This window comes from Centropristis striata, chromosome 10, assembly GCF_030273125.1.
Source record: "Centropristis striata isolate RG_2023a ecotype Rhode Island chromosome 10, C.striata_1.0, whole genome shotgun sequence".
NCBI classification, from domain to species: Eukaryota; Metazoa; Chordata; class Actinopteri; order Perciformes; family Serranidae; genus Centropristis; species Centropristis striata.
In genome coordinates, this window is record NC_081526.1 from 18,313,891 (window position 1) to 18,328,042 (window position 14,152).

Below are 14,152 nucleotides of genomic sequence, written 5' to 3' on the forward strand. Positions count from 1 at the left end.
TTTTTTTTTTCATTCTCTGCTGATGTGATGACTTTGTGTAATATGCACGGCCTAATGAAATGCTGAAAAAGCAAAGATGATGGTGTGCTTAGTTATTTTAGAGCTCTGTATGCTAAACAGAGAGATACAGTGGCTTGCAAAACTATTCATACCCCTTGGATGTTTTATCCTTTTGTTGCTTTTACACATTAAATCATGGTCAATATAATTTGGCCTTTTTAAAAAGAATTTGAAAAAAAACCCTCCTTTAATATCAAAGTGAAATCAGATTTTTACAAAATAGTATCAATTCATTAGAAATATATAAGTTAAAATAAATGATTGCATAAGTATTCATACCCTTTAAAGTAACTGACCTAATTCAACAGAGTTCCAGCTAGTTGATGCAGCATTGTCACAGTTAGTGAAATGGAGAACACCTGAGTGCAGTTGATGTGTGTCAAGTGATCGTAGTACAAAAACATCTGTGTCTGGGAAGTCCAGTCCCTGGTTCATCAGTATACCTGTTATAAAAAATTTTTTAACCTTTGTGTACTCCTCCCGCCGACTATACACCCATGGTCCTCAGGGATCAAAAAGGACCCCATGACACAAGACTCTTTTTTTAGGACATATAGAAAAAAAATATTACCATTTTTTTTTTCACTTTTTAAGGCAACTCATGACCAAAAAAAATGATATATCATTTTCATATTTTTTTCATTACTATTGGTCAATTTTAGTCGAATACACAAAATTAAGCCTTATATCAAGAGAAAAAAGTCATAAAACCTGAATATTTTTTTAAATAGTTATAGTGAAATAATAATTTCTTGATGGGAATGCACAAAGTAGGTTATGTCAACTTTTAGTGAAACTTATGTTTTGAAAGCATTGTTCATTTTTAGATGTCAGCAAAAATAAAAAAAGAATCACACCCATGGTCCTTAGGGGTCAAAAAGGACCCTATGACAATTGACTGGTTTTAGGACATGTCGAAAAAAAAAAATTTTTTCACCTTTTAAGGCGACTCAGGACCAACACATAAAAATGTATGAAGAAAGTTGAAATTGATATTATCTATAAAGGATGCAGAGGGACACATATGCTGAAACTTTCAAACAATTCTATGAAAGTCAACCTTTATTTATCGTATGTTGAAAATGATTTGGGATCAAAAAGGACCGCAGAACCACAGGGTTAAAAAGGCCAAATTATATTGACCATGATTTCATGTGTAAAAGCAACAAAAGGGTGAAACATCCAAGGGGTATGAATACTTTTGCAAGCCACTGTACATTGGGAAGTGTACCCTTGAGCAAGCTGTCACAGGAATCAAGCTGTTGTATGTCATCACTGACTTTTGTCAACATTAGAGAGGTTTTCCTTGAAAAAATTTGGCCATTTTATATGCTGTTCATATCTTTTGTTAATAGATAAAACAGCTTCTTAATCATCATTTCCTCTTTATCTCACTCTTTTTCAGGACTTCAGGAAGCTGCTGAAGAAAGAGGAGAGACCAGCCCTTGTGATGTTCTATGCTCCCTGTGAGTCCTTTCATTATCAAAGTGTGCAGTAGCTCGCAGCAACGGGGACAAGTGGTTCTCTCTTTAGACTGCTTGAACATATTGTGATCGGAAGACGACGTGCCAGGAGAAACTGACAACAGCTATTATTGTCAAGAAGAAATATGAAAAACTTAGTGTGAAATTCCTCATTCGAAGAGAGTATACAGTATGTGGACTGCACCAATTGACTGGGGAAATCTGGGTTGCACATTCTTCATACCTGGCAAACACAAGACACTTTCTCATCTCTGAATACACTGTATTTCATTATGTTATATGTATGCGTATATATATATATATAGATATATAGATATATACATATTAGGGCCGGGACTTTAACGCGTTAATTAAGCTTAATTAATTACACAAAAATTAACGCGTTAAAAAAATTGACACATTTTAATCACACTTATTTTTGCACCACAGAACGTTTCTCACTGGATGAGTTTCAGGAGGACCGATTATACTGGAGCACCAAATATCTTTCATGAGTTCAGACAACAACAAACCACAGTGAACATGAACGAAGAAGCTGATGAGAGCGCTTTGGTTGGGCCCCGTGGATGGGAAATTTTGTTACAAAAAACGAATGGATGGAAGCGTCGATAAGAGCATGGTTGTGTTGCTATGCAACAAGAAATTCACATATCACCGCAGCACATCGAGCCTCAAGTATCACCTCAATGCAAAACATATTGCAGCTAGCGGCTAGTGTGGTAGCTAGCGTGGATTGTGTTTTACTTAAAAAAAAACAAATATTATAGTTTACAGAAGGTCTACCTACCTATAGGCTACCTGAAATTCTGAAATGTACTATATTTCTAAATATGCTATTGCTACACTTAATGGCAAAAATTGCACTCGTCTGTTTGACATGAACAAAAATAAACAATATTTTTGTTGCTTAAGCTTATGTATTCAGTCATTATTCAATTATATTTATATATATATATATATATATATATATATTAGGGCTGGGACTCGATTCAAAAAATTGATCTAATTACAGGCTTTGTAATTAATTAATCGCATAGAAATATTTGACCTGAGAACAGTGAGAAGTAATTTTTTCACATGGATTTTTAGACTGTAAAATATCAGAACATTGACGAAAATTTCCCAACACTGGTGACCAGAGCTCCTCGCGACATTTTCACATTGCTTGTTTTGTTCAATCAACAGTCCAAACAAAAGTATATTCAACTTGCAATCTGAATATAAAAACTGCTACTATGAGCCTGATGAATGTTGTGTTGCATCAAAAATATTTTCTTATTGAATTGTAGACATTTTTACTCATCCAATACATGACTAGAGACTATTCCTGATGGAAAAATGTACTTAAATTATAAAACACAGAACACAGACATTTAAACAAAAAACACAAAATTTGGAAGCTCTGGAAAATAATTAAAACTAAACAAATACATCTAGATACACATCACTTTGGAACAACAGTGGAATGAAACAATTTGCTTTAGACCATTAGGTGTGTGATTTTGTTCCAACCTTATGCAGTTTAAAACAGCTTCAAACTACAGAGCATGGGATGGGGTGTGAAGGATTTCCATCTTAGTGAAATGAATTGTCTCGGCAACAAATTGACAAAGGAGATTAAATCCTTATTTACTGATTAGCAAAATTGTTGACGTAAAATTCAGTTGATTGGCTAAATAATTAAACTGATTGCTTCAGTAAAATAGTGTTTAGTCAGTGCAGATTTGATTGTCTTGTTCAATAGTAAAGACTTTACTATGGGCTTTTCTGTGTGTTGTGCTATTATTATAGTCACTGGTTTTCAGTACATCTCATCTTTCACAGCAGATAACACACTGCATGCTGCTATTGACAAAAAAACAATTCCCCTGGCAGATGATGAGAAATTTTTTGACAGTCGTATGGATGCTGTCAGAGCGATGGCTCCCATCGAGTTTCTGTAATAACTTCTGCTGGTCTGTTTTGTGTTCTTCTTGCAGGGTGCGGCGTTTGCAAGAGAATGCAGCCCATCTTTCAGCAGGCCGCCACGGAGACCAAGGGAAAATATGTAAGTCTGCTGAAACGGCACACTTCATTAACTATTTTTGTTACATTAACTGAGCTCTGATCTGCAGCCGTCTTTCACTGATGTTTGCAGATTAGGTGGGATGTGTCAGCAGTGAATGTCTGCATGGTTAGCTTGGCAATATGCAAAAGTACAGTCTGTCAGTCTGGCTAAAACGAAAGCCTTGCCTGGTTGTATTTCCTGCAAAAATTCTCACAAGTACAATGCTTCAGCAACTTTTCCGCTCTAGGTTTTGATTCAGCAGGATATTAACCCAGATGGCATTTAAAGGCAATTCAGGAGTTTTGATCTCCTCTGCTGGACTTGATTTATACTTTATCTATATTTTGTGTTGTATCGACCCACCACAGCAATCACAGTAGTTTATTCAAAAGCCTATAAATCTTGCCAAGCAATCTGTTTTTATAATCTTTTTAATGCATTATGTTGTTAGACAGGAATATAATTAGAGACTGTTAAATGTGTATTTTACTTTGTTTTTTGTTGGCACCTGTGACCATAATTAAGCGCTTATGTCCTTCCAGCTAAAGTTTACAACCTCTGTATAGATTTAATGTCAATTTTGCCTGCCCAGTCCTTGTGTTTACTTCCTAACTTTTCCTTTCCCTCCTGTTTTCATCTTGTTTTCTTCTCCTCCCTGGTCTCGTGGGTCCCCTAAAGACCCATGTTGTCAGTTTGCAGACAAGCAGTATTACAATAGCAAGAACACTTGCTGTGTGTGTGTGTGTGTGTGTGTGTGTGTGTGTGTGTGTGTGTGTGTGTGTGTGTGTGTGTGTGTGTGTGTGTGTGTGTGTGTGTGTGTGCGTGTGTGCGTGTGTGCGTGTGTGCGTGTGTGTGTGCGTGTGCACGCTCGTGTGCACGCTCTGTTCCCAGCTGTTGTGTGTCTTTTAACGCTCAAAAGCAACCAGAGGCATATGTGATCAGCTAGGGAAACAAATGCTTTGTGTTCATAAACACTTCTCCTCAAGCACCAGAACAACATTTTCATAGTGAACGTCCTGTACAAAGCGCGCAGAGAGAGGCAGCTGCCTGAGGAGACATTTTTGCAGAGGAATGGCTCATGTTTGGTGCACAAAAGCTGGAAATGAAAGAAAGATAATTAGCCACATATTTGTTTGATTATCAAGCATTCCGAGTAGTGAAGATTAAAGCCTTTTAACTGAAAATTAAAAAGATGCATACAAGCCAGTACGTACTGTGTGAGAGAGAGAGAGAAAGAGGAAGAGATAGATTTCTGTGAGTGTGCCTGTTGTGAGAGAATAATAATGCTTCTGAAAAGTCAAAGGTTTGAATACTGGGTTGGTGGTCAAGCCAAGCCACAGGCAGGTGCAAAGTCGGTGTCAGAGGTGTTGCATCTAGTCAGGCTAAAATAGCTGAAAAAGTTGTTTTATTCATTACTGTATTTTAGGTTTATTCTGTATTATCGCTCAAAACCAATTTGGATCTGACTCTGAAGCCTGCCATGACTCATGGTCATTTTTGAAGCAATTTCTGGTTATTTTGAACAATTTGCTGTTCAATTCTTCCTCAGAGGAAGCCAACCAGAGCAGAGTCGGCTGTATGATTTATATCAAAGCAATGTCTGTATTGGAAGAATATTTTTCTCTCATTCATGATTTATTTACGTACAAGCTGCGGTTCAGGGCAGGCATTGGATTTTTCACTGTTAACTATGCCAGGTTTAACTGTACCCTATGTGTGTACTGCACCAAGGCTATATATGGTAAATGCACTTATATAGCGCTTTTCTAGTCGCTTTGTGACCACTCAAAGCGCTTTACACTACAGACTGCGCTCATTCACCCTTTCACACACACATTCATACTGGTGGCAGAGACTACCCTAAACGGTGCCACCTGCCACCATTGGGAATTCATTCACACACTGATGAACGCAGTATCGGGAGCAATTTGGGGTTCAGTATCTTGCTCAAGGATACTTTGACATGTAGGCTGCAACGGTCAGGGATCGAATCACCGACCCTTCGGTTGGGGGGGCAACCCACTCTACCAGCGGGTTGCCCCATATGAGCCACAGCCGCCCCATATGGTCAAGCCTATCCTGCTTTGGTTTCAATAATTAAGGTTGAAAGCTTGTTTTAATCAAATTTAAAATGTCACAGCCGTACTACACACAAAAGGTGGTTCTTGTATTTAAATTAAAATGTCAATAAAGGTTCCCTAGAAGTGATACTTTGATCTGTGTAGTGTCACAGTGCAGTCTATTCCATGCTTGGGGTAATCCATCTTCGCATTTCTGAGCCCTCTGATGATGACTAACCTAATTTGATGTTTCATACTCCCTTTCTCTTGTCTTTGCCTTCACTTTTCTTTACCTCAATGACAACCCACACCATTTTCCCCATATTTTGTGTGTTTTTAAAGGTACTGGCAGGGATGAATGTGCACCCGGCTGAGTTTGACGGCCTCAAGCAGGAGTACAACGTCAAAGGCTACCCGACCTTCTGCTACTTTGAGTGAGTCGAGTTCTCTCATCCGTCTCACTTAAGGCTCATCCCTCACTTCCAAGGTGCAGAACTTCAGAGCAGGGCCACTTCAAATAGAAAGTGCAGTCCAGGACTCTTAAACACCATCAGACATGATGGTGGCAAACTTACAAGGCTCAGGTGGAGTACTTGCATCTTCCATGTAAAGGAGAAAGTTTCTGAGAAGCTTGGGGATCCTTTGGTATTCTCTTTGAAAAAAGTAAACTCAGACATGGGAGTCGGGGATATTGGAAGTAACTAAGTGCTATGTGGCACTTGGGCTATGAAGTGGAGCGTAAATGGTTGCCTCGTTTATGGGTTAATTCATGTACGAATAGATAATCATCAACAGTTTGGATAATTGACTCATTGTTGAAGACAGTTGTTGTTGAAGTTATGTTAAGTTATGTGAAAGTAAACGGAAGATCTTAGGATTTTGCAAATTTGGTCAGACAAAATATGCAACTTGGATTGGCTGGTTTGAACGTATCTGTCATTGGTTGTGGCAGCAATTTTTCCCAAGGGATGCAAATATTACAAAACTGCGTTTTTAATGGAAACCTTCTATTAAAACAATGCAAGGGGCTGCGTTGGTCTTCAGTTACTAATGTGAAGTTTAATTATATTCCATGAAGGTCAATTTGAGTATTAAATCTATGTTTTTTGACACCAAACGCTGCACAGTGGTATTACGATGCTCATTGCTGCAGGATTGATCTTTTGTCCCGACATCAGGAATATTCATTGCTCATATCTGATTGGCTAAGACAGTGCCTTGCCGGACAGCAAGATATTCCGTTGAGCCAAAAGTTTTGCCAAGTTAAACTTTTATTGTGTTTGTTTACCAGAGCCTTCTGTTTCAGGAGCCACGCTGTGCCAACACAGCTGCCCCATTGAAAAGATTGGAGGGGCTGCATTTTTTTCACACAGCGCTGTTGTCTGCCCGCAGACTCAGAACAAGCCAGCGTTTTTAATTATTAATACGCCAGACTAAGTAAAGGCTTTTAATATACTGTGCCAAATTTTTTCATCTTCAAGAACACCTTAAGGCATGTGACATTGATTTTGCGCTTGGGCTCTGCGTTTCTTTTCAGTGTTCAGAAGAAATATATACTGTTATTAATCTGATAATTTCAGTTTACTGCTCTGCCCTTGTTTCTAAATATGCAAACACACTCACATATACATAAAATCAAAGCTTGTAGCCACTTACACAGTAGGGGCTGAGAGTGTGACTGATAGTGTTTGTTAATGCAGACCCCCCAGTCAGAGCATCCCTCCACCATCTTCATATTTACAGTGTTGTTAACTGTGTGCTGGTGCTTCGTAACAGCGGCTCTGTTCTCTGCTTCTTATTCCTCCTGCACCAGCTTTATCATCCCAGTTTCCACATTAAACACTCTCTCATTCCAGTCTGGCCTTTTAATTAGAACGGGACTGATTAAGTGCCTCTGTGGTTAGTCAGTGAGTGTGTGCGTTTGCCCTCTCCCTTCTTGTGTATGCGAGTGCGTTGGTGTGTGCAAGTGCACGCACATGCCCGTGCACTCATGTGTAGCTGAGCTGGAGCCCGTCCGTTAGCTGAGAGTGCATTAGTGTCAGCGCAGGGCTAGCTAACGACCCTCCGAGCCCATTGGCTTCAGTAATGAGCCCCTCACTGATAAACAGCAGCTAATCACTGCAGGGTAAATCGGAATCAACACCGCTGGAGTTATCTCGCCGCTGCACCCGCTCTAAGACCAAGTGTTCAAGGTCTTTTACCTTTTCAGTCGTGCAGATTAAGGAAGCTTACTACCCAATATAGAGGCAGCACCTCAACTTTCTATCAGTTAAATAAACAATAAAAGTGAAACTATTTCAGCTTCTTTGTCCTTGCTGTGTCCTTTAACCGAGAAAAACACCCAAGACTGTCGGGCAGATCATATTAATATGACATTTCCTTAACTTGATTTTTTACAAGGTTTCGGTGTATTTTAAAGCAGCATAGATAAAGAAAGCGAATATAGAGTTGGTCATAAATCTCACTGATTGAATTCCAAGCAGCTACTCTCCGACACAGTAGTCAGTTCACTTAAAATGCAAGTTTTAAGCTCCAAATCCAGTGTGTGTAATCGTGTATCACCTTTAATAGTGTGCGCTCTCGGGAGCTGTAACTGCGGCCGTCACCACCCTCTGTGTTTGCAGAATCTCACTGCCCAGAGCCAGTTACTATTGACACTGATCCTTCAGCCCTGGGCTGAGCCACCGCTTCCCAGCCTTCATTTAGTCACAGAGAATAGCAGGGTAGATAAAGTTATTCCTGTGAAGAAAATCTGCTTAAGTTTTGAATCTTTTCAGACTGCAGAGCTGAGAAGATGTTTTCAGCTCATTTCAAATGCATTACGAAGGGTCACAGGCAGTTCTGATATGCACTTTTAAGCTAACATTCAAAATACAAGACGGAGTCGAAAGTATCAATCAATGTTGAAATGAATGTTGAAGCCTTCTGACGGCAACTGTTTTGTTCGGACCCAGCTGTTTGTCTTTGAAAATGGGTTTTGTTGCGTTAACTTTGATGGTGTTTAGGTCTTTTTCTCCGTAACACATGCCCTGGATTGCCCTGGTTTCTACAAGAAGTGATGGGGGGAAAAAAATCTCATTACTTATATTGAGTTTAAATTGTGTCCTTAGCATCAAGAATCAAAAAGTGAAAGTTGTCACTTAATACTGTCCTGATTTAAATAACTACTTTGTTAAGTAGATTTTAGGTTTATTTTTGACCCAACTCATTTTGCGAAGATAACAATAAAGACTGTTGTATACTACTATACAACCGGCAGTGTGTATATATAATACTCATAAGATGAATCTTTGGTGGAACATTCTCTCTAAATAAAAAAATATGTTGTAGAAATATAACCAGGAAACAAGGATTTACAAAAAAAAAGTTTTGTACAGAATGATGGATATTGGCTGTGGTTTTAAAACTTTTTTGAACATATACCAAGCCATAATCAAGTCCATTTGCCATTTGACAGATGGTTTAGAGACAGTCTTGTTCTTGTGTCTTTTAGGAAGGGGAAGTTCCTTCACCACTATGAAAACTACGGAGCCACAGCCAAAGATATCGCGGACTGGATGAAAAAGTGAGTATGGTCTTCTTCACTTTACCCACTGAAGATGCATTTAGACTTCAAGGTGTGTGTGTCCACAGCTGTTTTAGTTAATGGAAAGAACAAAGCTTCCAAACTGCATTCTGCCTTCTGTCTTCGGCAATAAGTAAACCGTTTCAGCGTCACACCATAAATGCCTGCCATCACCTTTTCCTTCTGCTGTGGTCTACATCACACCTTTTGTTGTCTCTCCTCACCCTGACTCACCTTGCCACGGTGTCATCAATCTACACCTGCTCTGTTCTTGTCTCATTTTTCTTTCTCACCTTACCTCACGCTCTCTGCCCATAACCCCATGTCTCCCACCACGACTTGGCTCTCCTGCCTTGTTTTTTTCCTCCGTCTCCCTTTCCATTTGTGTTAAGGGCCCGGCTGGAAAGCTATGGCTGTCCACAAGGTTGCAAACAGAGGGCACAGAGCAGGGCTTTCACAGCTATCACAGGAAACAGAGCGAGACAGGCAGAGGATGTATTCTAGCTACACTCTCTTTAACCCAGAGGCAAAACAACCCCCTTCTTTGTCCTATGCATTAACTGCTCTGCGTATTTAAAGCCCAGCAGCATAATTTAGAAGTGGTTGCCAGGCCGATAATCAAATTAAGAGAATGGTTGCCATGTTTTAAATGAAGGGATAATTTGGAGTATATTTATGCCACATATTTCAGTGAAAAAGGTGATTGTCAGTGACAAACAAACATTTTGTCTGTTTTCTCCCCATCTTTCTGGCAAAAAAAATTATTTCCTATGGATGGCCTGACCTTGATTTGCGCATAAATATGTTCCATATGGTAAAAAATGGGAAGACTGGCCTCCTGCAAACCTCATCACATCTGTGATCCGTTTGTCGTGTCAGAGCCTTTTTTCATCTGGAGATGCTGTAGATGAGGAAAAGCTGAAAAGAGTTTTTGCAACAAAAAAAAAAAAAACGGTGTTGAAAGGTTTTTCAGGAAGGTCTAATTTGCTGCGTTCATATTTTGAGGCATTGTATCCTTTGTGCTCTTTCTGTAGCACACCCTGCCTCAGAATTTTTATCTCCTCTTCCCCGTTTATCACCCCTACTTTGCCTGCCAAGTTTTGATGAAGTTTCTCTTATGCTCGTATTCAGCTCTCTCAGTTATTTCACTTTATTCCCCTCTCAGTTTCACTTGTTTCACCCTCTTTCACCAGATTAAATCATTACCCCCTGCCCTTTACACTGACAGGAAATTTTACACCCAAGGCAAAGAATTGCTTCTGTCCGTTGCCAACAGGAGCAACAGAGGTCACAAAGTTACTCTGGAGCCAGAAATAGTGAAGTCCCTTGCTTTTTAATGTTGCACATCAAAACATCTCTCGACATCTACTTGATAGCAATTTCACCCTACATACTCTAGAGTCTAGTTTTAAGGTAAAAAGTGGACACAGAAGTAGAGGTTAGAGTCAGTATCCTTGGTGATCATATCAGTCCTCTGCAGCAGTGTTGCACCAATAATGGGCTTGAGCACCACTGGTATGGTTGCATAGAGGCAGCCCAGGGCAGAACTGCACCTAATGTTGCAGAAGAGCAACCAAAGATGTCATCTGATAATGCCTAAGTTAAAGCTCCAGTCCCTGATAAACTCTGATCCTGAGCTTTTTATATATCAGAGAGATGTAAATTAGACAGATGACATTCTGGATAAAATGATATAAGATAAGTGTCTGGAGGGGATGCGGCACCCCAGTTGCACAATTTTAGGGTTTTTTAAAAGATATCCAGCCTCATGCGGCTTTGGTATGTTGGCTCAGGCCAAAGTTTGTGATGACGAGAAAAGATTGCAGAAAAAGAATGTGTGTCTGTTTGTCTTTTTAAATGACTTGCGTGCACTTGTTTATATCTGTGTCCACTCATTCTTGGCATCGCAGCACAGTGCTCTGTCATCAGGGCGGGGCTGCTTTGGTCCAGATGTGTGTGTTTGTGTGTGTTGTCTATATGTGTGTGCGAGACATATTGGGTGGAGAGTGGGCTACAGCTGTGTCTGATTTTTGCTTCATACAGATTAAACGCCAGCTGGAATATGTCTGCTCTCTAAAACGTCCCCTTACCCCTGTTGCCCTTGCTATCTCTGCTTCCTGTTTCAGCCCTCAGCCCCCCCAGCCAAAGACCCCCGAGGTGCCGTGGTCAGAGTCAGACTCCGCGGTCTTCCACCTGACCGATGAGTCCTTTGACAGCTTCCTGGAGGAACATCCTGCAGCCCTGGTCATGTTTTACGCCCCCTGTGAGTAAGAAAGCATGCTTGAAAAAAGAGCAGGGCTACAGCCAGTGATTATTTTCACCATGAATCAGTTATTTGATCTATACAATATTCAAAAATAGTGAAAATGAACATCACAAATACCCAGCAAGCAGCCATAAACCCAAAAGATATTGAATTTGCATCAAACAGAAATAAATGGCACTTCTAAAATTTAAGAAACTGAAAACAGCAAATGTTTTGCCATGTTTGAAGAATAACTTTAATCATTATCAAACTGTTGCCAATTAGTTTTCCATCCTGTCCCATGTAAAGACCAAAACCAGCAATGAATTACTCCATCTGTCGAGACCTTTTGACATCCTTCCCTGTCTGTGGCACTCAATACCAGCCCACTCAATCATTTTCATAAAACAGCTGGACATTCTCATTGTCAACAATTTTTTATGACCGATATGTTTTTTCAGGGCTGATACAGGTTATTACTTATAGGTGAGTCTGCACTGGCATTGAGAGCATGGTAGTGCACTTCACTTCTTCCTAACCAATTCTTAGTAGTCAGGGAGGCCGATAACTGATACAGGTGTTTTGGACTAAAGTTTTGACACCGTACAACAGCTTTCTTTGATTATGAAGCTGATTGTTATTGTTTAAACTGGATCCTCTAACAGTGATAAACGGTAACAGATGACCAGTGTTTTTGCAACTTCATCATGTTGGACTCTGATGATGTTTATTGCAACTCCAGTAATATTTCCTGCCTTACATCTGACACAGCACCCCTCGCTCACTGGAGCAGCTGCAGATTGTGTTTGTCCTCGGCTGTCTGCAGAGTGGCAGCCTTCAGTGTTGATTGGCTATTACTGGTGACATTTAACCAATCAGATAGTGCTGAGGGCAGATCATAATGCAAGGCTCCAGAGTGGTCACTACAGACGGAGGTCGACTGTGGGTTAAAATAAAATCATGATACAGATAACTGTAAAAAGTGCTGAATATCTTTGCGGGTAATCAGCCAGGCCAAAAATCGGTCGACCCCTAATTGTTATTCAGACAGGAGTCAATATTGGATTTGTTGGGGCAATTTTTGGCTGCGAATTATTACAAAATTGTTGTTCTGCAGTATGTATTTACAGCAGCAGGACTGTGTATGTGAGATTCACTCAGAATAAACCACAGTGCACATATTATTCATAATGAAGAAACATTTCAACCAGTAGTTATGCGTTTTTAATATTTTTTGGACGACAATGGAGCTCACAGAGGAATGAGATCCATATGGCTTTGGATTCACATACAATACTTTTTTTGTAGGATCAATTCATTGTTAGTTTTGGTCTTTTCTTTGATTTTATAATATTGCTGGTTATTTCACAACTCCCCTTTAACCTTCAGAAATGCACAGATTCTCCAAAAAAAGAGAGTTTCAATAGTAAAATATGTGCAGCAGTGTGTTAGAGGAGCTTCACATTCCTTCCTGCTGTGTAAAACATTGTTTTGCAGATTCTCTCGGGCAGAACTGTTATTTAGTCACACAAATAACATCACTGTTTGTCTGTCATGCTCACTTTTTAACCGTCGAGGCTGGAAATAAAAAAACAAACCCAAAGACAAGCTGGCTGCAGCAACTTTAGCTTTTTGTATCACACGATCACACACATTCTCATCCTCGCAGCACAATTCTTCAGTGTTGCCATATGGTTCACATAAGCCTGCTTGTCATTTTTATTCACGCACCATACTGCTGTTGTTACGCAGGACTTTGTAAACATGCCAGATTTTGTCAGTGGGTTAGATTTTTTTTCCCACATCCAGATTGCTTTGCTTTGGACCCTGCATGTGAGGAAGCTGTCCAAAGGAGATTTTTGCATAATGATAAATGTAACCCACAGCTGTAAAATCATGCAAATATATTCACCCTATTAAATAACACATTCTATCAGCTACACAGCACAGTGTAAAAATAGTGTTGCAACCTAATTTTGGACCTTTTGTTTATTTTTTTTAAACTAACACTTAAACCCTTACTGTATCACCTCCACCTACTATCATCACCTCCTCATCCTGTCTCCTCTCCCTACCTGCACAAATGGCTCCCCTCCCCTGATGATGAGTCATTGTTTTCAAAATTTCATCACATACGTAGCTTCAGAGTCTTCATACCTCGAGGTTGCCAAGAGCACTGCACTCCACCCAGAGGGCAAACACACTCTCCAGGTGTTGAAGCGACAAAAAGACATCCTTAACTGTCACACTCTGCAGTGGGATCTGCTACATCCACTATCCCATTATTCACTGCATAAAACCCAACGCTAATATTTAAACTATCTTCTGGCAGCTAGCAAGGAATAATATCATGATGTGAGAGTTCTGTAAATATGATCTGAGAGCCAAGTGACACAATCTTATTTATCAGGTCAGTCTGTTTGGAATGTAAAAACAACCATTACACAAGATGGACTGGGATGCTGTGTGCTGCTGCTTGGAGCAGCTGTCAGTCAAGAAGGAGCTACAGTGTGTACCCAACTGCATGAATAATTTTTTTACACTTTAGATGTGATATACAACATGTAAATCAGGCAGCTTTGGAGTTGTTTGAATTTACCTTTGATGGACCCCTGCTTGTGTTGAACTCACATAGATTAAACCAGTATTGATCTTCCCTTACTAAAACATTTCTCAAAATGTTTTTCTGGC

The 14,152-nt window shown here is 39.8% G+C and overlaps 1 protein-coding gene across 2 annotated transcripts in view; it reads left to right on the forward strand.

Moving 5' to 3' along the window:
- Positions 1-14,152, forward strand: part of pdia5 (protein disulfide isomerase family A, member 5) — a 60,492-nt gene that overhangs the window by 23,002 nt on the left and 23,338 nt on the right. For both annotated transcript variants that reach the window (XM_059342802.1, XM_059342803.1), the window contains exons 7-11: positions 1,466-1,526; positions 3,524-3,591; positions 5,994-6,085; positions 9,145-9,216; positions 11,343-11,479. In XM_059342802.1, the coding sequence (XP_059198785.1) occupies positions 1,466-1,526; positions 3,524-3,591; positions 5,994-6,085; positions 9,145-9,216; positions 11,343-11,479 (430 nt within the window). The remainder of the gene's footprint in view (positions 1-1,465; positions 1,527-3,523; positions 3,592-5,993; positions 6,086-9,144; positions 9,217-11,342; positions 11,480-14,152) is intronic.